This window comes from Chionomys nivalis, chromosome 16 (assembly GCF_950005125.1).
Source record: "Chionomys nivalis chromosome 16, mChiNiv1.1, whole genome shotgun sequence".
In the NCBI taxonomy this organism is placed as follows: Eukaryota; Metazoa; Chordata; class Mammalia; order Rodentia; family Cricetidae; genus Chionomys; species Chionomys nivalis.
The window spans coordinates 25,780,607-25,804,767 of record NC_080101.1 but is presented as its reverse complement, the minus strand read 5'-3'; the positions used below and the strand labels follow the sequence as shown (position 1 = coordinate 25,804,767).

The following is a 24,161-nucleotide window of genomic DNA, read 5'->3' as shown; positions in this document are numbered from 1 at the left end:
TAATTCTGCATGCTTCTCATAACTCCAAGATCCGAGGTTTAGAACGAGCATCTTGGAAAGAGCATCTATATAAAACTAAGAGCTGACTTCACACCAAGGAAACAAACTCAGAATTCAGATCAGCTGTCCCAGTGAATTCGGAGGCGTCTGCTGGGTTTCAGTAACGCCAGCTGCCATGGCAAACACCCCACAGAGTCTCCCGATGGGACACCATGGTAGTATCATCGCACACAGAGGGATAAGGATTCCAGCTAGTTGCTTCCTCCTGTCTGGCTGCTCCAAGTGCTTCTATCTCTGCCAGCACCTAGCACGTGCCCACAGCTCCTCTGCACTGGACAGGAGGAAAGAGAAGATCATGAGGGAAGTCTGGGGGGCCACGAAGGACCTGTGCACTTTCACACATATACCACGGTCAGATCAGCCACGTGACCCCATCTTACGAGGTAAGCTGGAAAGTGACATCTGACATTTCACCCAGGAAGGAAAAGAAACAGGTGAGGGCACAATAACTTTTTTTGTTTGCTTGCTTGTTTTTGATTTTTCGAGACAGGGTTTCTCTATATAACAGGCCTAGCTGTCCTGGAACTAGCTCTTGCAGACCAGGCTGGCCTCGAACTCACAGAGAGCTCCCTGCTCTGCCTCCCGTGTCCTGGGATTAAAGGCACGTGCCACCACTGCCCAGCTGGCACAACGCTTCTTAAGGGATTTTTTTGCCTCGAGATTTTTTGGTTTGAGTCACTGATCCTTCTGCCCATCGATAGACAGGCACCGCCTGTGGTCTGAGTGTCTTGGTGTCTCAGATGTGAAATGGGAAACACTGAAGGCTAACACCATGGGAAGATGCCTGGAAAAATCCACGGAGAACTTAAAAGGCAAAACAAACATAAGAGAGAGACTGAGCTACAGAAGAATGAAAACTCCCACATACTAAAAAAGAGCGTAGAAAGGAGAAGGACCCCGCACGGAAAGTGTTTGTGGGGTGCGATAGATAAAGAATGAGTTGGCCTGCTATTTAAAGGTGGCTTTACCACTCAAGAGTGAAAGAGAGGAACTCGCCACGACAAAAATGGGCAAGAGACAGCAACAATAAACTCATAAAAGAAGAGCTAGAGACCGTGAAGTATGGTAGGTTCTCAAAGCTACGCAAGTAACGAAGAAATGCGGAAGCCACTCACACTGTGGGGCAGGAGGGTGCGTGTTCCAGGCTGGACTGACCACTTAGTCAGACCTTGCCGTGGAAAAACAAAATAAACAAAACCAAACAAGTAAAAAAGCCCTAAAATACCTTTTAAACCCCCCCAATTCGTGCAGGTGTGAGAGACGATATTGGCTCACAGACTGGAAAATGAGCTGGTTACACTCCTGGCAGGGCGGGATGGGCGCCACTTGGGTTAGCCTGCAGAGCATCTACTAATTCTGCCTTCGGCAGAGGCCAGGCTTGGTTTGAACTTTGAACCCATCACCTTCCTCCATCTGACTTGTGGGATGGTCTGGGTCTTCTTGCTTGCCTGAGCAGCTCCGTGCTCTCCTTAAGCGCTGTCTGAACCTGTGCTCCCCTAATTGCGATTCCTAGACCCCCAGTAAAGGGCTATAGTTTGAGTTTGAAATGGACCTCTACTAGATCGTTTGTTAAATGGTTTCCAGGAGACCGTGGCTTTCTTCTCTGGCAGAGCCGTTGGTTTTTCCTGGACTTAACAACTAACTTGCATTTATCATTGTCCTGACTCCTTTCTTCATTTTCCTCTGGCTTCTGTTGGTGCAATTAACTCACTTATTCTTTGTCTGAATCACCATTTTCTCTGCAAATGTGGAGGGTATTTTCTATGTCCCCAGAGCCATGAAATCTCCTTGTGTGAGCCTATGTCATCCCTCGGTCTCAGTCTGTATGTGTTCCACTTCTAAGACACATGAAAAAGGGTAACTGCTTCATCCTTCTGTTTTCCTGGAATTCCTGTTCCTTAGAAGTTGCAGTCCCCGGGGTCAGTCCACCGTGTTTAGCTTGTATTTTCTCTTTCTTTGCGTTTCTGCTGTAGCTCTTCATTCTGGGGGATATTTTCAACTGCTCTTCCAAGAGAGGCATGTCCCTCAAGCAGGTCAGCTTCTCCCTGGTGGCTGAGGCCATCAGCAGCAGATGGAATTGCTGTCTGCTTAGGAAGCTCAAAGAAACCTACATACCAAGCATCTGGCTAAGAAGATTCCTGGATAGGCAAAAGCCGCTAAGCATATGTTCAGCTGTTACCTGGCAGACTTAGATTTAAAGAATTGTCTAGCATCCTATGTGCTGGATTAGAGAGTATTTTTTTGGCAGCAACAAGAGTGTCAGGGAGGAGACTGGAATGCCCAGATCCTCAGGGAGCCAGTGTTTTAACAATTTCAGAGAGTGTGTTGGTACCTTCTGGCTAATCTGGTTGAACAGTTTCTGAATTTGGCCTTGGGAATTTGCTAGCAGGGGCACAAACAGACTTCTGCTGAGGGTAACACTGTAGGAATGAAAGAGACAAAAAAAATCCTAAGTGTAACTGCTAAAGACGGTACCCTCAGTCAGGCGGTGGCGCACACCTTTAATCCCAGCACTCGGGAGGCAGAGGCAAGAGGATCTCTGTGAGTTCGAGGCCAGCCTGGTCTACAGAGCAAAGTACCATGTCAGGCACCAACGCTACAGAGAAACCCTGTCTCGAAAAAAACAAAAACAAATAATCAAAAAAGATAACAGCCTCATTTCTGGGCAGGGAGGCCTAGGGTTATATAAAAGGGGGCTAGAGAGGTGGATCAGTGGTTAAAAGCATTGTTGCTCTTACAGAGGGCCCAGGTTCCATTCCCAGCACCCACATGGCAGTTCAGCCATCAGTAACTCCAGTTCTAGAGGATCTGAATCCTCTCTGGCTTCCTGGGGCACCAGGCATGCATTCAACCAAAGCACTCATAGAATGGAATAAACTAAACTAGGAAAGAAGAAACACCTAAACAGTGGTGGTGCGTTGTCTTTATAATCCCAGCACTCGGGAGGCAGAGGCAGGCAGATCGCTAGAGTTCGAGGCCAGCCTGGTCTACAGAGCAAATTCCAGGACAGCCAGAACTACACAAAGAAACCTTGTCTCAAAAAAACAAAGAACAACAAAACAAGTATGAGGAGGGAGAGGATAGAGGGAAGAAGGAAGGAAGGAAGGAAGGAAGGAAGGAAGGAAGGAAGGAAGGAAGGAAGGAAGAGAAAAGCAGACAGACATTTAGTTGCATGGAAGCCCGCCAGTCAGCAGGGCTCCTCCACAGCCCTGGCTTCTGTTCCTGCCTTTATTTCTCTCCAGGAGGACTGTGAGCCAGAGTCAAGCAAACCCTCCCCTCCTCAAGCTGCTTTCCATCAGCGTTTCATGACAGCACCAGAGAAGCTAACCGGGACACCACACATCTCTGGTGACCTGAATTTGATCCCGGGTTGAAAGAGAGAATCTGCTCCACAAAGTTGTTTCTGACCTCCACACGCATGCACACGTGTGTGTCTGAGTACACACCATGCACACACACAGACCCACACACAGAGAGACACAGACACACACGGGCGAACACACACAAATGTCTTTTTTTTTTTTTTTTTGGTTTTTCGAGACAGGGTTTCTCTGTGGCTTTGGAGCCTGTCCTGGAACTAAAGCGCTAGTAGACCAGGCTGGTCTCGAACTCACAGATCTGCCTGCCTCTGCCTCCCAAGTGCTGGGATTAAAGGCGTGCGCCACCACCGCCTGGCTCCACAGATGTAATTCTTAAGACAACTTCCGATGGCAAATAGCAAGAGAAAGGCTGCATCCGGTAGGTGGGTAAACCGTGAGGTGGAATTTGGGGAGCCCTGGTGAGAGCTGGAAAGGCCCCCAGTGAGATAGGAAACCCTGGAGACCCTGCCCTGTCAAGTTCTCTTCCTAAGCTGGGCACTAGCAGCAGGATGGTTGTATATTATTTCTAGCAAAGTTTGCATAGAAGAAACTTTGCATTTTACAACTGAAAAGGAAGTTTGGAAAAAGCACCAGCCCCCACACCTGCACCAGGTGTTAGAAGGGTTTCCCAGGGTTTTCCCAAAGGGCCTCATGGGTCAAGGATGCAGCAGGCCTTCCTGTGAATCCAGCTCACGGTCAGAATAGCCCGAGGCTTAGGTTCCTCCTTGCCTCCCTGGGAGAGTAAGGTGGGGCAGTGCAGAGGCCCTGGGTAGGGTGGAAGGGTGGCCCAGAACAGTCTTTCCGTCACACAGCCTTGCCCTGGATCTTCCTGTCCAAGGCTTGCTCCTCGGAGGCAGCACTGGCTTCTGCTTTAGAAGACCTGCCAGGCCAGAGCCAGAGCCCCAAGGGAGCCTCTGTGAGTGTCTCCCAGCTCAGTCTTCACCCCTCCATGATAGGAGAGAATAAATATTGACACCCCCCCCCCTTTTTTCCTATACCAAATGACTGATGGAGAATCAGAGAAAGGCAAAAAGTCTCTCTGACAGTCTTGAGGGTCACCACAGTCTCCATGTTTCCTTTTGCTGATGAAAACCTGTTAAGAGGCTGAAGAGACATCTTGGCGGTTAAGAACAGGTTCAATTCCAAGACCCACATGGCAGCTCACAACGGTCTGTAACTCAGGTTCCAGGAGATTCAACACCCTCACACATACATGAAGGCAAAACACCAATGCACATGAAATAATCTTCTTTTAAAACAAAACAAAACAATCTGTTCTCCTAAACATCACCAGTCATTGCAGAGGATCAGGGCTCAGCGTGATTACGAAATCGTCTCTGAATTGGTAGAGTGTCTCCCGATACCCAGCTATAAACCACACTGACGTCAATATCTTCATGTGTTTGTATTTTCAGTGCTTTGCTGTTGGGCTTTTGTTGTTTGTTTTGTTTGAGGTGAGAATGCATTAAGTAGCCGAGGCTGGCCTCCAACTCATCATATAACCCAAATTGGTCTCAAACTCAGGATCTCCCTCCCCCAGCCACCTGAATTCTCCGGTTCAGATATCTGAAGTTGTCCTTTGGCCTGCGCACACAAGTGTGTGCACCCAGACACAAACAAACAAACACACACACACACACACACACACACACTGGGGGGGGGAATGGGGCGATAGGGAGAGGGAGGGGTTAACTTTCCCTCAGGCAAACACTTTCCTTCAATCTTTGACCCTTTCAGGCTGGTACAATTGCCCCACATTACAGACAAGGAAACCGAGGCACACACCTTAATGCAGCCATTGTGGTCTCAGGCAGGTGAAGAAGGGCAAAGAGGGGACTGGCGTGGAGACGGAGTTGGTGCCATCTCCGCACCACCCTTCCCGGGAGCGGGTGAGCAAGCGGCGGGTGCACTCAAGCCTGCAGCGAGGGGGCGCCACTAAAGCCTCAGCCTTTGCTCCCCTCGCCCCCCGCCCCCCGCAGCGCAGCTCCAAAGCAGCATCCTTCGCCCTGGTAGAGCGAAGGCCAGGCTAAGGCGGGGCTGCCCGTGGGCATGCTCTGCACGGGAGGCACGTGCTTGCAGGGTAGCGCTCACGTGCTGCGGGCTGCGAATGCTGGGGATGGGCACACACAACAGTTCAGATTTTCTTTTTCACTCAGCCTCCAAGCACTGAGCCCTGGCCAACCTTCGGGCTCAGGAGAACCTGTGTGATGCCAGCCGTGGTAACCACAGTTGCTCATCTGTGAAATGGGGGTGACAATGACTACCTTGGGGTGGTTGTGAGCTCCCTGAAGCTGAGCTTAATCGGTCCCCAGGTGCTCTCTGGCCATGACTCAAGGGCCCACTGGGATATCGCTGGTCTAATACCACAAGAAAGAGGGTTTCAGGCTAAACTGGGGTGGGACCACTTTCACTGAAGGCTCGGGAGAGCTTTGGGAGGGCTTCCTGAAGAAGGCGTTTGCCCCAAATGAAAAACGGATCTATCCGGGGTCAATTGTTGTCTACAGTCATACTGAAGCCAGAACTTCCACTTAAAATCCGGACGTGTCTCCCCACTTGCCCAGGGAACACCCTCTGAGTATACTGGGACCCTGACGCACAGACAGACACGATCCTTTTATTAGCTCGTTTGATGACTATTTACCGAGCACTGGTCGTGAGGCTCCAGGCTCTGTTGTAGACATGCAGTGGAGAGCAAAGACAAGCTCTAGTCCTCAGATCCTTGTCAGTAGTCGGAGGTGGGGCAGGGTGGGCAGTAAAGGGAGAAATGGGTTCGGTCAGCCTGGGGACGAGAGCGACGGGATAAACAGAGAAACCAGGCTTCAGCGGCGTGGACAGTCTGCAGTCAGGCAGGTATGCGGAGGACTCTTGATCTAGGTCTTTGGAAAGAGCCGGTGTGAATGAACTTGAGGATGTAGGTAGGGGACGATGCATGCAGGGGATTTGTGGGCTGGGCAAAATGCCGCGACTAGGACCTGATGCTGGAGCCAGGAGACGGGGTATGCCTTTTAGGAGGCCCTGTTGTGACTCTGGCCTTCACCTGAAGGACGTGGGAACCTTGAAGAACTTCCTCCCAGGACAAGTGCCGTGCAGAGGGTCCTGGAGCAGGGCTGGGCCAGAGCAGAAGCAAGGAGACAAGCTGGAGGCAGCCTCAGAGGTAGATAACAGGCTTGGAGCAGAGGATCCAGGCTGAGGCATGGGGTTGGGGGGCGGGAAGGTGTGTGAGAGGGGGGTTCTAGTGTGCACAGAGGTAGAACCAAGAGGACTTTTTGGTGAACTGAACTCTACTTTCATGATGACTTCTCAGCTTCAATGACCTCCCGAGAGCTTCTGAGTTCCCTGGATGATTGTGGAAATGAGATCTTCGGGGGTTTTATTTGGAGTTCTCCTAAAATAAATCTAAACAAAAGAGAACTGTGGAGGAGATCCTGGAGTAATTCAGGGCCAGCCCTGGAGCATGGAAGACAGCTGTGTCCTGAGCAGAGCACCCATAGGGTGGAGGCTGGGTCGAATGGGAACTGCACCACTCTGGTGACTCCAGGTTTATACGCTTGCCCGAAATTAACTAGAGAGGCGAAGCTGAAGGGTGCGTTCCTGCTGGGGCTTCTGTGCCGGGAGAAAACACTCCTTCCTACAGCTCCACAGAGTGCAGAGGTAGAATGGGACTTCTATGTGGCATCAAGACGGAAAGGTGTCTCCTGACCCTCAGACGCTCTTGTGGGGACCCTTTGCCTGCTCTTGGGCTAATGCCCAGCCAGGATCCAGGAGTTTAGGATCCAGGAGAGAGCGCCAACAGCTGGCCTGGCCCGTGGTTGAGCCTGCACAGATGCTGTTCTTATCACCCCATGCTGCACCATCTGTAGGACCTGGAGCTGAGATCTGACCCTCTGTAAGCAATGGCTCTCCTGGCTGTGGGTCTCAGCTCCCCGCCCTCACTCTGCAATGGCTCCGTTGGATGCTGGGTCCCAGATCACAGAATCAACTATTCTGCTATTGCTTCAGACCAGCCATGCCCTGAGCTGGATGAAGGAAGTTCCAGCAGAAGGAACATGCTCCCCCTAGGAAGTCCTAAGAATCCAGCTACTATCTAATCTCCTGAGGTCTCCCAGAAGCACACGGCGGGGCTGGTGGGCCAGCTAACACTCGGTCTCTGCCTGATGGAAGGAAGCTTCGGCTCTCTGATGCACATGTGGGACCTTGAGCAGCTGCCAGGGAGCTGGGTCAGATTAAATGGTCCAGAAGTTGAGGCTGCGCAGACTGCTGCTCTGCCTGGAACTTGCAAAGATTCAGGCAGGCTATGTCCCCTAATAACCCATCAGCTTTTCTATTTAAAAATGGGGACAGGGTCTGCCACTATGGGGATTCTCTTGTTGATAAAACACAGGTTTACAAGTAGTGTCCAGCCCGCAGGACGTGGACAGAGCATCAGGTTCTCAGAAAGGGCTCTCACCCCTCTACACCCCCACCCTCAGTTGCCCTGTGCTGGTTCCATGCTCCACAGTGGAAGCAGGGAGGAATTCTGAGGGTCAGAGAGAGACGTCAGATGTGTGTGCTGTGGACCTGGTTAGAGGACACCTGGAGGACTGCAGAGGTCCTGGGGCAGAGGCCGATGCTCCAATGATGCCCAGAGGCTGTGGAGGGATGGGCAGCTGTGGACAGGGCTTAGGGAGCAATGGTGGCCTTGGACAGTCATTGGTGTTGTGGTCAATGCTTTAGGGTTTTTTGTTGTTGTTTTTCTTTTGTTTTGTTTTATTTTGATGTGGATTTCAGATCCAGCTTAAACTTGGTGAGTTTGGGAAGTCTCTTTCTGGTAGGAGGACTTGTGTTGTCTGAGCCTGTTTTCTCACCTCAAAAGCAGGACTCCAGCTATGCCTTGAGGTGTAGGCCCGCAGTCCCAGCTTCTCAGGAGGCAGAAGCAGGAGAGCTGCAAGGTCAAGGCCAGCCTGGGCAACCGAGTCAGACTCTATCTCAAAATAAAAACGGGAAAAGAGTAGGGGGATGTAGCTCAGTGGTTGAGTGCTTGCTTGTGAGAGGTCCTGGTCTAACCCCCGGCACTACCAACAAACAAAATGTGAGACTCACCCTTGCTGGGGGGAGGGGGGCTGAATATCATAGCCTGGGACTCTGGCTCTGACTGAGAAAATGGAGCTCCCTCATCTCTCAGGCCGGAGCCCTCTGCTCCCCAGAACAGGGCAGTTGACTTCCACTGTGGAATCTGAGGCTGCACAGGTTTGCAGGTGGGGGCTGCCTGGCTCTGCCACTGGACTTGGGGGGCTGGGTGCCCCCATCTCTCTTGCTTGGAGGCAGAGCCTGCTGGCTCCCTTCCCTTCCCTCTTGGGGAGGCCCAACCCCCACCCCACCTGCACTCCGCTCACTCACACAGCCCCTGGGGACATGCCTCACTGGGAACTGAAACCCAAACACAAATTCTCCATTTCTCAGGGGCCTGGCTGCACTGTGCTACTGGGTCCCAACAAAGCTCTCTGCTACCCTCTGTAGCCAAGGATCAGGCTTTTTGCTTGGGACTGGGAACTTCAAGTCAACAAACTGAAGTCTAGACAGGACAAAAGCCATCTGACCCTGTCTGCTGGACATCATTAAGGTAGGCATTCTATTCCCCGTCCCCAATTTTGGGCTCCTGTGCTCATGTCTGCATTAAGGGCATCTTGCATATACATCCTGTACCCACCAACAAACCACAGTCCCCAAACACAAACCTAAGCACACACTCTTCTCCATCTGCAAAGATGGTCTTCATTTAAATCCACTTCTATGAGGATCTGAGACCTAGAACAAACCATTTCACTCGCCTGTGCCTCAGTTTCCCCGTGTATAAAACAGGAGTCCTAATCATAGGCTTCACTGATCTTTGTGGGGTAAATGACCTCATCCTACATTCAAAGTGACTGGCCTGGAAACTCCCTTTCCTGGGGCCTCTCCTCCGTTTACCCTCTTCCTGAACACCTCAGCTGGCACATGCCCAAGCTCACAGCGTCTGCCCCTGCTGTTCACCTCCTCCAGGAAGTCTCTCCTCCAGGGAGCTCTGTACTAGGGGAGCAGAGTACAGATAGGAGGGCTCAAGCAGCTACCTCCACTCGCTGCCTGGAGGGAGCCTGGTCAATCACGAGAACCTTCCTTCCCAATCCAGCAGTTCAGAGAAGTGTCCACTAGGTGGCAATAGAGCGATGACGTCCCCGTTTATTTGCAAATACTCGCTGGGCATGAGGCTGTTGGACAGGACCAGCAAACAGGGCATGCAGGCCCCTGCTCTCAAGGAGGCAAGCTGGAGGGAGACACAAGAAGAGTAAGAAATTAGATGAAACAGGATTCCAGTGTGGCCATGTTGCTTGACCGGAACTTGACTGTGTCAATAAAATGAACCCTTCCCACTGAGCCTATGCTTGCCTCTCTCTCCTTGCCACTCAGGACCACCAAGAAGTTACCACAGAGGCTGAATGACCTGAGAGCAGGAAACATTTACTGTCCGGCCCTTTGAAGAGAAAGTCTGCTGATCTCTGCTACAAGCCCTCGGCTTCATGCTTTATGAATGAAGAAGTAAGGTCCCAAGAAGGGCAGTGTCTTGCCCAAGGCCCCATAAAGAAACCTGAGTTTTGTGTCGGCCTCTGGCTCAATTGCTCTCCACCTTGTCGGTGTCTGGAGAGAGCATTGTTGAAAAGTTAGTGTCTCCAAGATTTGTAGTGCTTACCAAAGTCCGCAATCCAGCACACGTCAAAGGTAAAGGCAGGAGGATTGCTGTAAATTCAAGGCCAATCTGATCTCTATGGGAGTTCCCTTCTAGACAGGGCAACATAGTAAAACCCTGACTCATAATAATGGTGATAATAATAATAATAAAGCAAACTGATGGCATAATCAGAACTCTTAAATCTTGCCGTGCATGGTGGTGCCTGCCTGTGTTCTCAGCACTCAGAAGCATGAGTAGGAGGACTAAGATTCTGAAGCCAGCCTGGGCCAGGTAAATAGAACTTGTCTCAAAGAGGAAACAAGCGAAAGCAAAAGCAAGTCAGATGTGGTTATACAGGCCTATAATCCAAGTACGTGGTGGGCAGAGGCAGGGGGATCAGGAATTCAAGGCCATCTTTGGCTGCAGAGTCTGAGACCAGGCCAGGCTACGTGAGACCCTATCTTAAGAAATAAACCATCCATGACCACAATAAAAACCCTCTTAAAATTCTGTTTCAGATAAAGCTAGTCTTGACCCCAGAATGAGCTGTGGGCGGTACAGGGAGAAACGGGCTCTTTCTGCTAAAGTGTTGCATGACTGGTATTCCTGCTGGTGGTAAATGCAAATTCTAGTGGCATGGCGGGGTAATGTGGGTCTCGTTAACTGTTTGTTTAATAAACAGCTAACTGTCTTAATTACTGTTCTATTATTGTGAGGAGACGCCGTGACCAGGCAACTTATAAAAAAAAGCATTTAATTGAGGCCATGCTGACAGTTTCAGGAGGTCAGTCCCTGATCATCACAGTAGGAAGCACGATGCTGGAGAAGCAGCTGAGAGCTCACATCTGATCTGTAAGTTAGGGGAGAAAGAGAGAGAGATGACAGGCACGAGAGAAGAGAGACTGGGCTCACCTCCTCCAAGGCCACACCTCCTAATCCCCAGTTAGATTACACTAACTGGGGAGCAAACATGTGAGGCTATGGGGGCCATTCTCATTCAAACCACCCCAGTGTGTGTGACTGGCATCCATGCAGGCAGTCAGTGTTGACCCCAGCATCAGAATAATGTTAGTTTTGTTAACCATGTGTTGAACAAACAACTGGGTAGTACATAATTCTGAATCGGAGGTTTGAGTTATCACATTAATAGGTCCCTGTACATACCTAGTGTTGAGCTGCTTATTTGATTTGGCTCCTCCTGCAGCCCCTCCCCTGACTGGGAAAGCAGACCATACTCTCTGAGCTGAGCCCTTGGGTGTTAGGTTTCCGGGTGTCTCTAGGCAAAAGATCCCAGCTTAACCACTCTATGCCCGTGTGTGTGCGGGGCAGGTATAGGAAGGAAGTTAGGTGGCAGGGAGAACTTTGGGGTCCTGCAATGGACAAAAGCTGGACAGAGCTGAGGCTAGTGGGGAAGGAAGTGACACCGGACTCTGGAGAAGCTGCTGGAAGGTTAGTACAAGCCTGCAAGCTTCCAGATTCCAGAAGCAGAGGGTAAAGATAAGTCCGGTGATCTCACAGAAGCTGGATGACTAGAAAAAGTCACCAATGACCAAGCAAGAAGCTTAGCTAGGTTGACCTGGGTTCAGATCCCTCGGCAGCTCTGACAAGGTCATAGAGATCCAGAGCCAGCCCTCAGGGGAGGGGTTGCAGGGGCGTGTGTCAAAATTGTGAGGATGAACACCAGGAACGACAGAGCCCAAGAAGGGTCGGGACGTGCCAAGGATGTATTTCCTCCCATGGCCAGCAGGGTGCGGTGTAAGCCAATCCCTCTGTGCCACCGGCTCCTGCGCTCCCTGAGGACCCGGTCCAGGGCTTGGTGCCTACAGTCTGATGATTGTCCCCAATTAGACAGAAGGGCTTTGCCTGATGTCACCCAGCCAGTCTGTGGCCCCGGTCCTTTGTCCTTTGAGCAGCCAGCTTCTCACCATGCTTCAGCAGTGATTCAGGCCACAAAGCCTGGGCGATTCCACAAAGAAACACCCTATCCTACCCCACCCCACCCCCACTACATCATCGTTAAAGCCTATTGCGGCATCCTTAGGACCACAGACTTCTCTCAGTTCCATAGTAAGGAACCTCTGTTTGCTCGGGTCTCCCAGCACTCTGGCCTCTTTGTCAGCACAGTTTCGTCCCTCCTGACTGCAGGACTGAGGCTCCTGAAGCAGGGGACCCCCGCAGCGCTCTGACACAGGCTTCCTCCACCGAGGGAGGTTTGCCTCATCACAGTAGGAAGAAGGGCTTCTGATGCTGTACCTTTTGATATGATGAGGTAAGCCTGCTAGGGATAGCCTCCCCATTATAGGGGTGTCCAACATTGCTTCCCAAAGGAGGAATGGCTGTGCCTGCTTCCTGAAAAAATAAAACAAAACAGGAATTCACTGTGAAGGGAGCGAGAGAGGGGTGTTGGCATCTTTTAGGCTTTCATGCATAGAGACTTACTGTACTTCAATATTAAAATGCTTTCTGTTGTTTGTTTTGTTTTGTTTGTTTTTTTTAAGACAGGGTTTCTCTGTTGTAACTTTGGCTGTCCTGGAACTCCCTCTGCAGATCAAGCTGGCCTCGAACTCACAGAGCTCTGCCTGCCTCTGCCTCCCGAGGGCTGGTACTAAAGGCATGTGCCACCATTGTCCAGTTTTATTTATTTATTTATTTATTTATTTATTTATTTATTTGGTTTTTCGAGACAGGGTTTCTCTATGGCTTTGGAGCCTGTCCTGGAACTAGCTCTTGTAGACCAGGCTGGTCTCGAACTCACAGAGATCCGCCTGCCTCTGCCTCCCAAGTGCTGGGATTAAAGGCGTGCGCCACCACCGCCCGGCTCATTGTCCAGTTTTAAACTGATGGCACATGCTTGTAATTCTAACACATCAGAGACTGGGGCAGTCGGGTCAGCCTAGGCTATGTAGCAAAACTTTATTTCCAATAAAATGTACTTTATGGCTAAAATTGCTAATGGACTAAGCACACAGATGAATAAAGTCAGGTCCAACATCCAGAGCGAACACAAGCAGACTTTGAAATTTAGTCTGCAGAGGACAGACTAATCAATCAATAACCTTGGAATGATTTCGATATACTACAAATGTATAATAATTTGCCTAGTGTGGCCCCAGGTAACACTTATGACTGAGAGTTTCGAAGAAGAGAATATAAAGTTTAGAAATAGATCCCAGTAGATCCGAGTTCACTAATCTAATAGAGGTAAATTTTTGTTATGTATTTATTTAGAAACGGTATCAAACGGTCACAGCTGTACACTTCTGGTGGGAGTGGTCCCTGAGTCAGGGTTACTGTCAACTTACCGTCCAGGGACTGGAGTCAGAGGCTTGTGGATATCAAGAGGGATGCCCAGGATGAGATGGAGTTTCTTTAGCCATCGGAGAACTCATGTGTCAGAAGTTCTTCATTATAAGCATCATCAGATCAAACTATGGGAAGCGACCTAAGCGTCCACCCACAGGGCCGGCTCTTGGTTACGGTGTATGCCTACAGTGCAGTTCTGCACTAACAGAAAGAATGAGGCTCCAGGTGGGGGTGATGCAGGCTGATTGTCCCAGCTACTTGGCATACTGAGGTCAGCCAGAGCAACTTATTAAGACTCCTGCTTCTGAACCCAGAACCACAGCTCACTACATACCAAGCTTCAAGGCCATAAGCCCCTCCTGGCCTCCTTTAGTGCACCCCAGGTACCTGGACTCCCCATCTTCTCCTGGTGCCCACCTCTGGATTCTAATCACAATGCTGCCCCTCCAAGTGCTCTCCCAAGCCAGTGCGAAAAGCTGTCCTTCCCTGGCACCCTGTTCCTGTCTCCTACAACACTTTCGGGTGGTGAAGAGCTGGGATCTAAGGCCAAAGTCAGGGCTTGAGTCTAAGTTCTCTTTTTTTCTTAACGATTTATTTATTTGTAATGGTCTGTCCGTGCAAGGGTGTTGGAGCTCCTGCAAGTGGAATTAAAGACAGCTGTGAGCTGCCTTGTGGGTACTAGGAATTGAACCTGGGTCCTCTGGAAGAGCAGCCAGTGCTCCTAACCGCTGAGCCACCTCTCCAGCCCTCAAGCACTGGCTCTTAGTGGTTGTGTGACTTCAAGCAGATTCCCCCACTCTTGTCCTCAGCTTCTGGTCTGAAGATTAGGAAAACCGTGTGACTGGGATGTTCCCATGGAAAGTGTTTGGCATGGTGTGAGTTTACTAAGCGTTCCATAAATATCATCAATGTCCGATGTTTTAGCCTCTGAGACAGAGAGCAGACAGGCTGCAGGGCCCTCGGCTGGCTGTGTGCTCTGGTTTCATTCCTACTAGCCTTCTGAATGTCAGCCTGATGCTTTACTCTGAGGGAGGGACCCATGACCCCTGTTGACATGCTTGTCCAGTGCCCAGTGCCCTTGCCTGTCCTCCGTGTGTGGAAAGAGTTGAACAAGGCCACAAACTCCCCCAGCAGGCCTGTCCTGGGGACACAAAAAAGACCTTTGTGTCAATGTTGGACAGATTTCAGGACCTTTCCTTTCCCCGCGGTGTCCTAGCGACACAGATAAAGGGCAGTAGGGGAGACATTTATTAATGTGTTACTTAGGCCGGGCGGGGGGGGGGGGAAGGGCAGAGTGAAGCCTCTGCATAAACCCAATGAGAGCAGAAAGTGGTGCTGGGTACACGTAATTCCAGAAACTTCAAAGCCATCTTCTGCTATTTAGTGGGTTGGAGACCAGCTAGGTCTACGTATTTCAAAAACAAAAATAAAATAAAATAAAGACCCCAGATGGGCCAGTTGATGTCTGTCAACCCTGTGCACATTATCTACTGGAGCCCTAGTGGGTCCCCATAAAATCAGTGACGAGACCGGTGTGTTGCCCTTGGGGCCCTCCCAGATCTGAGAGCAAGTCACTAAGCAGCCCTGAGCCTGAAATGAGACCTGCAGAGCTGACGGGCAGGCCTGGGACCCTGAGCTAGTCCTGTCTGCCTTCAGGATCTGCAGCATTTGCTAAGAAGTCTGGGCTGGCCTTGAGCTTGCAATCCTGCCTCTACCTCCTGAATGCTGGAATTATAAAGCACACATCAGCACACCTCGCTCTGTGTCTCTGTTACAAGCACAGTACGTACTGATCTCTCAACAAGCCAAGAGGTAAGGACTACTCTAATCCCCATCTTACAAAAGAGGAAACTGAGGCACACAAAAGTTTAATAACTGCTCATGGTGGTGGAGCTGGCATTCAGCCCCAGGCAGATGGGCACTACACCTTGGGCACCACATCCCTCAGGCTAAGCCACCCTGTTCAGTACTGAAAAGAAAACAACCTTCAATAGAAGTGTTATCCTTGTTATGTGCCTGAAGAAATGAGGGTTGGTTGGGGTGCAGTCAGCAGGTGTCCAGGTCTCCTGGGTGGCCTGTGAAGGGTTAAACTCCCCCACTACAGTTGCGGATTTATGAGGGAATCATCCTAAGTATTAAAGGTATATTATCTGGATTCGGATCTTCTCCCCAAGCCTCCTGAGAGTATGCAGGCCAGGCGTGTCTTTGAGTTTGGTGTGTTTATTCAGAGGCCTCTGCGTGGGATAGTGTGGCTAAAGTAGACCTAGCATGGTTCATCAGGGCTTTGTCCCCTCCTCATTCTGATAGCGTACTCAGAGAGACTCTCATATCCATAACTGCGCATCCACGTCCCTCTTCAGTATGTCCCTCACTCATCCAGGCTCCTAGGGATGCTTGGCCGTCCCCAGGCCATATCACCCTTGAGGGCACATACAGCCCTACACTCAGCACACACATACACACCACCTCTTTCCTGGACATTCAGTCTCCGGGGCCACAGCCCCACCCGCACAGGGTGGCTGAGAGCCCGGCCTCTGGCCCCGCCCCCGGAGCCGGCCCCGCCCATACTTCCGCCGCCGAGCGCCACGCTAGGCTGATTCGAGTTCCCTGCTGCGGATTTTATGAAACTAGCACGAGTCATGAAGGTGTTCGTCACTGGCTCGTTACCGGCCGAGGGAAGGGCTGTGCTCGCCAAGGCTGCAGAGTAAGCGCCCGCGTCTGTGCTCGGACTGCAGCTGAGCCCCCGGCCCCTTGCCGCGTCCTCCGGCGGGTGTCCCCGAACTCAGACACCCCTGCACCTGCTCAGGATGGATTGGCTGTCTCCAGACACGCCGCTGGGGTTTCTGGGGCTGCCCGATGACTGGGGACTTCCTCCCTAGACCCCGGTGCCTAGCAGGCAGGGGTGGCGCTTGGGGGCTTTTGTTCAGGAGTTGCCCGCTGTGTCCGCGGAGGAAGGGGACCTTGGAGTTTGGGGCCGTCGTAGAGAAAGTTCTCCGAGGCTTGCTCCAGGCGATTGGTCTCCAGCCTTCCAGGGAAGGGGAGATTGCCTACGAGGCCAGGTCCGGGCTCTGGATTTTACCCTCTGAGGTTAGCTGGCAGGCAGGCAGAAATCAGACTGCGACAGTCACTGGCTTGGCTCGGCTCTTTGGATGTTCTTCCTGTTGGACCTTCTTTGGTCGCTAGCCTTACCAAGAGCTGTGAACACAAACCTTCAGTCCTTTCAGCACTGTAAAGTCAGCCTTAAAATTCCTTCATCACCGATCTGAAAACACAGGCTAGGTGGGCTTGTGCCTTGTGCCATGGTCACCTGCCTCCAGGTGGCAAGCTTGGCCTTTTATACTCAGATCTGGCCCACGACAGCCTGGTCACTTCGGCTTTGCGCTGCGCTGCCGTTGTCAGTTTGGGAGAAGGTGAGATCCCTTAGGCCCTTGTAGTTCTGATGGGTTGGGGGTGTGTGTCTTGTTTTGAATTTTTTTCCTGAGGACATGTTTTGTTGGGACTTTTGTTCTTGAAGTGCTGGGACAAGTGGACCTGGGACCCTGCCAGCCACTGTCCTGTGCACACACACCAGGACTGCTCCGAATTGAGTGGAAAGGGTTTGGAGGAGCATCTCACACGAGAGACAGCTAAGGAAGCACGCTACAGTGCTCCCATGGCTAGGCGCCCTTGAGCTGGCAAGTCCACAGGGCAAAGTGTTATACTTTGTGAACTCATAACTGAAGATAAGCCCTATTAATCTGGTGTAGGACTCCCCCACCTCCACTTTTATATCCTTCCCCAACTTCCTCCACAACAGACTGCCTGGAGACTCACTGAACAGGAGAGAGCTCTCTCTGGGATTGAGATTAGTCCCTAGGACATTCCCCTTTCTGCTTAGGCTTTGCTCCGGCCTGGGGGCCCCCTCGGCTCTTGTCAGCTTCCCCCACTCTGGCAGCCCTTCACCCCTTCCCCCAACTACATTCCAAATAGTTCTGAGGCCCCACATACCTGACCTTAACTTTGCCCAGCCGAAAGCCACAGCGGGTGGAAGGCCATCTTTGCAGTGCTGTGCTGTAGCACCCAGGAGGCTCCTGGCATCCTTTAAGGAAGCTCCCTGCGGCCTCTGAGTGGCTTCCCTTCCCTCAGCTGTGAAGTGGAACAGTGGAATTCTGATGAGCCCATCCCTAGAGAGGAACTGGAGCGAAGTGTGGTGGGGGCCCATGGCTTGCTCTGCCGCCTCTCTGACCGTGTGGATAAGAAACTTCTGGATGCTGCAGGTATGTGCTGAGCCTTCCTGGGCAGAATTCTGAGGGGCCTCTTGCCCTATGAGCACTTCAGCTTTCAGCGGCTGGCTAGCCTTAGAGCTGGTCTCTAGCGTTTTCCCTGTCTTTCTGAGGGCTTTCCCAACGGTAGCTCCACCTGGCACACATTGTCCTGCCCCCGCCCCCCCCCGCCCCCCCGTCTGGCTCGTAAGTTCTGGAGAGGCTCCAAGAGGGCAGAGACCACTTGGTTCAGGAGTGGAGTGGGGAGTGGAGGAGGGTGCCGTGGGCTCTGAACCTTCCTGCTGTGCCATAGCCTTCTTTGTGACCTTGGGATCTCTCTGGTTCTGTGTGTGAGACAGAGGACCCTGCGCTGTTTGTTTGTGCCTAGTACTGAAAGGCACCCAGCTTGTGTGTGCACCGCTGTGCTCTCAGGTCTTGTTCCTGAGCAGCGTGGACATCACCCTGTGAGTCGCGCTGAGGCAGTTTAAGGAGAGCTTCAGACCCAGTGGCTGCCAGATTCAGTGCAGAACCATTCCCACCCCTGGCCTGGACCCAGCCGCTTAGGTGGGGGAGGGTCCATGCGGAGGAGGTCACACCCCAGCCACCACTTTTGGAGTGTCCATGGGGAGGCCTTTGGTGTGGGCAAAGGAGACCCCAGGAGTACTGTGGTTGAGCCGGTGCACTCCCTGAGCCTCTGTAGGTGGCAGAGGGTGTTGAGCTTCATACGAGCGACAAAGATGGCAGCTTTCCTCTTCATCTAAGAAACAATAAGTAGGTGTTCCCGGGATGGCCCTCACACGTGTGTGCTTTCTGTACAACAGGAGCCAACCTCAAGGTCATCAGCACCTTTTCAGTGGGGGTTGACCACTTGGCTTTGGATGAAATCAAGAAACGGTAAATATAGCGCGCAGGGTGGGGGGTGAGGGCTCTCTGCTTGCTCACGTGTGCCTCCGTGAGCGTGCAGAGTGACTGATGCTGAAATCATTGACACCTGCACAAGTCAGGAAAACCCAGGTAGCTATAAGCTATGAGTGACCTCTGACCCCATCTGTCATGATTGCTGTCTCTTCTGATCTCCATGGTATTCTAGAAGTAGAAAAGGCAAGTGTTAGTTCCCTTTCCAACGAAGACATCAGGACCATGAAATATCCCCACTCCAGACCTTAGTCCTGATCTTCCATGGCCACATCCTCCCCATGGTGGGAGGGGATGGAGATGAGGACCGTTTACAGTTCTGAGCCTCCCGCGGCAGCAGGAGCTAAGAAGGAGCAAAGCAACGCCGTGGAAGTGACCTATCAGTAGACACTGGGGGAGGTGGCGCTTGAGGCCCGTGTTATCACCAGGTGTTTGATTCCTAGTGGGATCCGAGTGGGCTACACGCCGGGTGTCCTGACCGACGCCACTGCAGAGCTCGCCGTCTCCCTGCTGCTCACGACCAGCCGCCGGCTGCCAGAGGCCATAGAGGAGGTAAAGAAGTAAGTCCTGGTGGGAAGGCAGCGGTCCTGAGACAGGCACTCGGCAGAGCTGCATTAGAGGCAGGAAGGGAAGTCGGGAGATCTGGGTGCGGGCGGAGTGGATCCAGTAGCTACCGAGTGCGATGCTGCGCACTTGCGGTGCTGGGATCGACAAGCTGCAAGACCGGAAGTAGCTCTGGGAGCCAAAGCTGCCCACGTCATGCTATTGTGGCTCTTCAGTATGAGGAGCAGGGAGCGTTCTTGACAGTGCCCAAGGGCGTCATGTGCGGAACGTGTGGGCACACCTGAAAGCATTTTCCCAATCAGTGCCCACCAGGTTCTGGGTAAGAAGCCGGAGTCGGGCCTCCTCGGGGCTCTCCGTGGAGGGCAGCTTTTGTGTTGCTTTAGGGTCCTGAAACCCCACATCTTAAGTGTGTGGCCTCTGCTCCCAACTCTGGTGGTGCAGCCTCAGGCGGATCACCCTTCTGCAGGCTTCCCCATCTGCAAAAGCAGGCGTAGGTCTAAGGCCCTTTATGGCCGCACTTCCTGTGTCCCCCTAGTGGCTTCAAAAGAGCCGGTGTGTTGTCCGCCATTCTAGCTCTATGACTGAAGGCAGGGTTAGCTTCAGACCAAGGCCAGGAGTGCTCAGCGTGTGGGCTCCTGTGGCCCCTCGTCTCTTCCCAAGGTTGGGCTAACCCCCCTCTTCCCCCACAGTGGCGGCTGGAGCACGTGGAGCCCATTATGGATGTGCGGCTACGGACTCTCGCAGAGCACTGTCGGCATCGTGGGGCTGGGGCGCATAGGTGAGGCTCCCACTACCTGCTCCCCAGCCTTCTCCAGTGCCATAAGCCTAGACAATGGGTGACCTTTGGAGAGGCTGTGTGTGGCTAGAATAAAAACTAAAGCAAGAGCTCACTGGCTCACGGGAGCTCATGACTATGAAGGCTATAAGGTGGGGCTGGCCGTGGGAAGCGGCTTACTGTGGAAAGCCTGCATCAACCCTGGACCCCGGTTCTGGAAGGCAGGCTACTTCCCATTCTGCAAGTTGCAGCTGAAGGTCCCCTCTCCTTCAGTGCTGTGACCTCAGAAACCTGGTAGGAGGCTAGGGTGCCATCATCCTGCCCATATAGAGGCAGCATCCAGGAGTGGAGAACGCGGTAAACCTGTCTGGCCAGCCAGAAATCCTTGGAGGTTCTTGGAAGAGACCAACAACCTGGACTGCTGAGGACCCTAGGGTCCAAGCTTGTTGGCAGTAACATTCTTGAGAAACTCTTGTAGGTCTGGGGGTACAAGCTGGCAACTGGGCAATAGCCTCCAAAGTCAGGAGGCTGTGTTCACAGGAGAGGGGACCTCTTGATCCCCCTATCTTCAGAGGTACCACATCCAGGTCTTGGAGAAAGGCAGCAAGTGACCTTCAAGATGACTGGGGCCGTGTAGAGCCCATGTAAGCCAGTCCGCCTACAAAGTATGGCACTGCCTCCCGAATCCTTGAGAACAGTGCCCTGCCCAGGGACTGGTTACACTGGGGCAGCCTCGCTCCACTAAGACAGAACAAGGGTCCCCCTTGAAGGGTCAGTTGCACTTGCCCTCTGGAAGGTGGGAGCAAGCTGTGGACTCCTTGCCGCTAGGTCAGGCCATTGCTCGACGACTGAAACCATTTGGTGTCCAGAGATTTCTCTACACGGGGCGCCAGCCCAGGCCTCAGGAAGCAGCAGAATTCCAGGCTGAGTTTGGTAAGTAAAACCCTGATTTCTCCTGGAGTCTGTCTGTGCTCCACGGTGGTGGTGGCAGTGGTGGTCTATGGCATTTACAGGCAGAATAGAGGAGCTTGAGGTGTCCGGGGGCTTCTGTGACCCTTACGTGTTCTCTAGTCTACCTGCTTGGGACACAGAAGGGCACTTAGGAGCACAGACATTCATCATGTGCCGAGACCCAGAGTTTTCTGGGTGGGAAGCCCTAGCAACAATCTTTGTCTCTGCCCGTCTCAGAGCTGGTCTTACAGGCGTCCTCAGGATGTTACGTGGGTACTGGGACCCGAACTCTGGCTCTCTTGATCCTTTTAACTGCTGAGCCATCCTCTAGCCCCTTCGTCATAGTTTTTAAGACACAGTCCCTCACGGAATCTAACACCTACTGCGGCTAGAGTAACAGGCCAGTGAGTTCTGGGAGCCACTTGTCTCCGTCTCTCCAGGGCTGGAATTCCTGTCTTGCCCATTTCAGGTGGGTCCTGGGAATCCAAGCTCAGGTTCTCATGCTTATGCTGTGGACACTTTAATGACCGAGACATCTCCCTCCCTAGCCTACTGATTTCGGAGACAGTTTTGCTTTGTAGCTCTGGCTGGCCTCCAAGTTAAGGTGGTCCTCCTGCCTCAGCCCCTAGAGCATTGGAATTACTGGTATGTACCATCATGCCTGGCATCCTGGGAGTTCCTTTTGTGGGAGATGGGAGCTACTCCATGTCATTGGCCTGTGCCATCTTACTGTCCCTCAGCCTCTGATGAAGCCCTTCCCTCTCCTCCCCTCCCCCAGTGCCTATTGCTCAGCTGGCTGCAGAGTCTGACTTCATTGTAGTGGCCTGCTCCTTAACACCTGATACCCGGGGCCTCTGCAACAAGGACTTCTTCCAGAAGATGAAGAACACAGCTGTCTTCATCAACATCAGCAGGTAGCCAAGGGCTGCCCTCATCCCTGGGTCCCCCAGCACTCCTGGAAAGGGCAGTGCCATCCCTGAGACCTGGCTTTGCTGTCCCTGTTGGTGGTGCATGCACTCAGGATGCCATGTCAAACTCTGTAAACCAACAAACCAAACACAGGAAAGGTCCTCTGAGAAATGGGTGGGGAAGATCAGTCAGCACAGCCTTTTGATTCCCCGCAGTAGCCCAACCTTGCTCAGGGTAGTGTGATTCTGGGAGCAAGTCACCAGAGGCTCCCCATGGGTCCACTTCCCTCTGCTGCAAAGGCAGGGACTTACAGAGGGTCCTTCAGAGTCTGTTAAATACTCCTGTCCTCTAGTGTGCCTGGAAGTTAGGGTTTCCTCAGGATCCCAGGTAAGTTCATTAGCTCTGTCACAAGCTAGTGAGTGGCAGGGCTCCAGTCAAAACTAGCGTTCATATGCGGATGGCCTTACAAGTCAGTGCCAGGCGATGAGTGGAAATACATTCTGTGGTTGTTCTGACTGTCACTTCCAGGGGAGATGTGGTAAACCAGGACGACCTGTACCAGGCACTAACCAGTGGTCAGATTGCAGCAGCAGGGCTGGACGTGACCACTCCAGAACCCCTGCCTCCAAGCCACCCACTGCTGACCCTGAAGAACTGTGGTAAGAGCTGTTTCCAGGGCAAATGCGTAGCCACCCTATGGAGTTTTGACACTAATCCAGGCCTGGTTATGGGGCTAGCTGAGGCAATGCTAACCCAGAGGACCCAGCCAGGGGCCGGGAGTGTGTAGGCTATTAGTGACTGGGGTTTAACAGGAATGTGATGCTCAGTTAAGTCTCTGCCCCCATGGGGACAGATCCAAGAAACAAGTGGGTTTGTTGAAGTAAGGCTGACGTCAGTCCTATAGCCACTCATGGGGCTAACTCATCACTCTGAATGGCTATTACCATGGAAAGGTCATGACACCACCGGTGTTTTCAGCTGGTGCCAGGTTTGAAGCTTCTAGCAGCCACCAGCTCATTGATGTTGTGGCTGGAGAATCAGCTTTTAGGTTTTCCAACATCTGGCTCACCAGCTGTCTTTGAGGGCAGAAGTCCCCTTCTTTGGCCTTAGGCATTTTAAGTCTCCCTTCTCCCTTTGTCCCCAGGGCCCCAGATGCTTCTGGCTATTGTTACTTTGTCAGCAATTGCGGTGGCTAGTTTTGTTTTGTTTTTTTTCTCTTTTTTCTTTGTCTCTTGGAGGGACTGAGCCACTGGTTGCCAGGTCCTGCCCTAAGGGCTTCTGCAGGTTTTGACTGCAGCTGGAGACTGTGCCCTTAATGGGCTCCCAATGAGATGCTGGTGCTTCTGGCCCTGGGAGCATTTTGAGACCCTGACCTCAGCACTTGCCTTTCCTCCCCTGTTCAGGAAATGGTGGTGTTTCTCTAGACTCAAGAGAGGCCTCAGGGCTATGGATGTCCCTATGTCTTCTGGAGAGGAATCCCAGACATGTTCTTGGTGCCTCTTCAGTGAAGGCTCCATTATTTCAGCCCTTGGCAATCCCCGACCCCATCCCCATGCCAGCCTGCAAGGAACACTGGCTGTGCCGTGAGGGAAAGGTGGCCCTGTCCCCGCTTCCTGCCCCCATGCAGCTCTGGAAGGCAGGCAAGCGCTCACTTGCTCTGCATTGGGACCAGAGGCACCTACTGTGTTACCCAGCATTTGATCATGGAGTTACTTCAGTTCAGAAGTTCTGTGCCATCGTTCTCAAGGGTGCAGGGTGTGGTAACTGCTAGGCTCCTAAGCTGGTACCTGGAATCACCGTCCAGATAGACAGCAAGACTCCCTGTTGCCTACCATATTTTTAAGGGTTCAAATCTTTTGCTTGGATTTGGGTCTCAGCACTTGCTCCATTGAACCTGAAGGAATGGTGTTCCTAGGAACCTAAGTCTAGGAGGACACAGGCGGAGGGTGCAATTACAGATCCTTTGCCCTGTTAACTGGTAGTCTGGGACCAACGCTTCCTTCTCCCTCCAGTGATCCTGCCCCACATCGGCAGTGCCACCTACAAAACTCGAAACACCATGTCCTTGCTGGCAGCTAACAACTTGCTGGCTGGCCTAAGAGGGGAGCCGATGCCCAGTGAACTCAAGCTGTAGCCAGATGGGCTTTCAAGATGGAAACATCTTGCTGGACTTTGGACTCAGGAAAGAGCCTGGTGGAAGCCTCCACTACATCGTCATGGGGGCATGGGAACTGGCAAACGGGCCTGCCACGTCCAAGCCCAAAGTCTGTAATTCTAGCATTAAATAATTTCTGACACGGTGTCTCGGCCTGTGACTGGCAACACTAACCAAAAGAGCATCTCTTGTGTTTGCTGACTCAGGGCACCTGGTGCTCTGCCTTGGCTCTGCTTCCCACACTGCC

At 52.2% G+C, this 24,161-nt stretch overlaps 1 protein-coding gene across 1 annotated transcript; it reads left to right on the top strand.

The window, feature by feature from the left end:
* Window positions 1-15,971: 15,971 nt before the first annotated feature.
* Window positions 15,972-24,077, top strand: Grhpr (glyoxylate and hydroxypyruvate reductase). The gene is made up of 9 exons (XM_057790736.1): window positions 15,972-16,108; window positions 17,530-17,660; window positions 18,467-18,539; window positions 19,004-19,120; window positions 19,814-19,902; window positions 20,728-20,832; window positions 21,629-21,764; window positions 22,288-22,418; window positions 23,772-24,077. The coding sequence occupies exons 1-9, from the start codon at window positions 16,026-16,028 to the stop codon at window positions 23,891-23,893; spliced, it is 987 nt and encodes a 328-aa protein (XP_057646719.1). The 5' UTR covers window positions 15,972-16,025; the 3' UTR covers window positions 23,894-24,077.
* The last annotated feature ends 84 nt before the right edge of the window (window positions 24,078-24,161 follow it).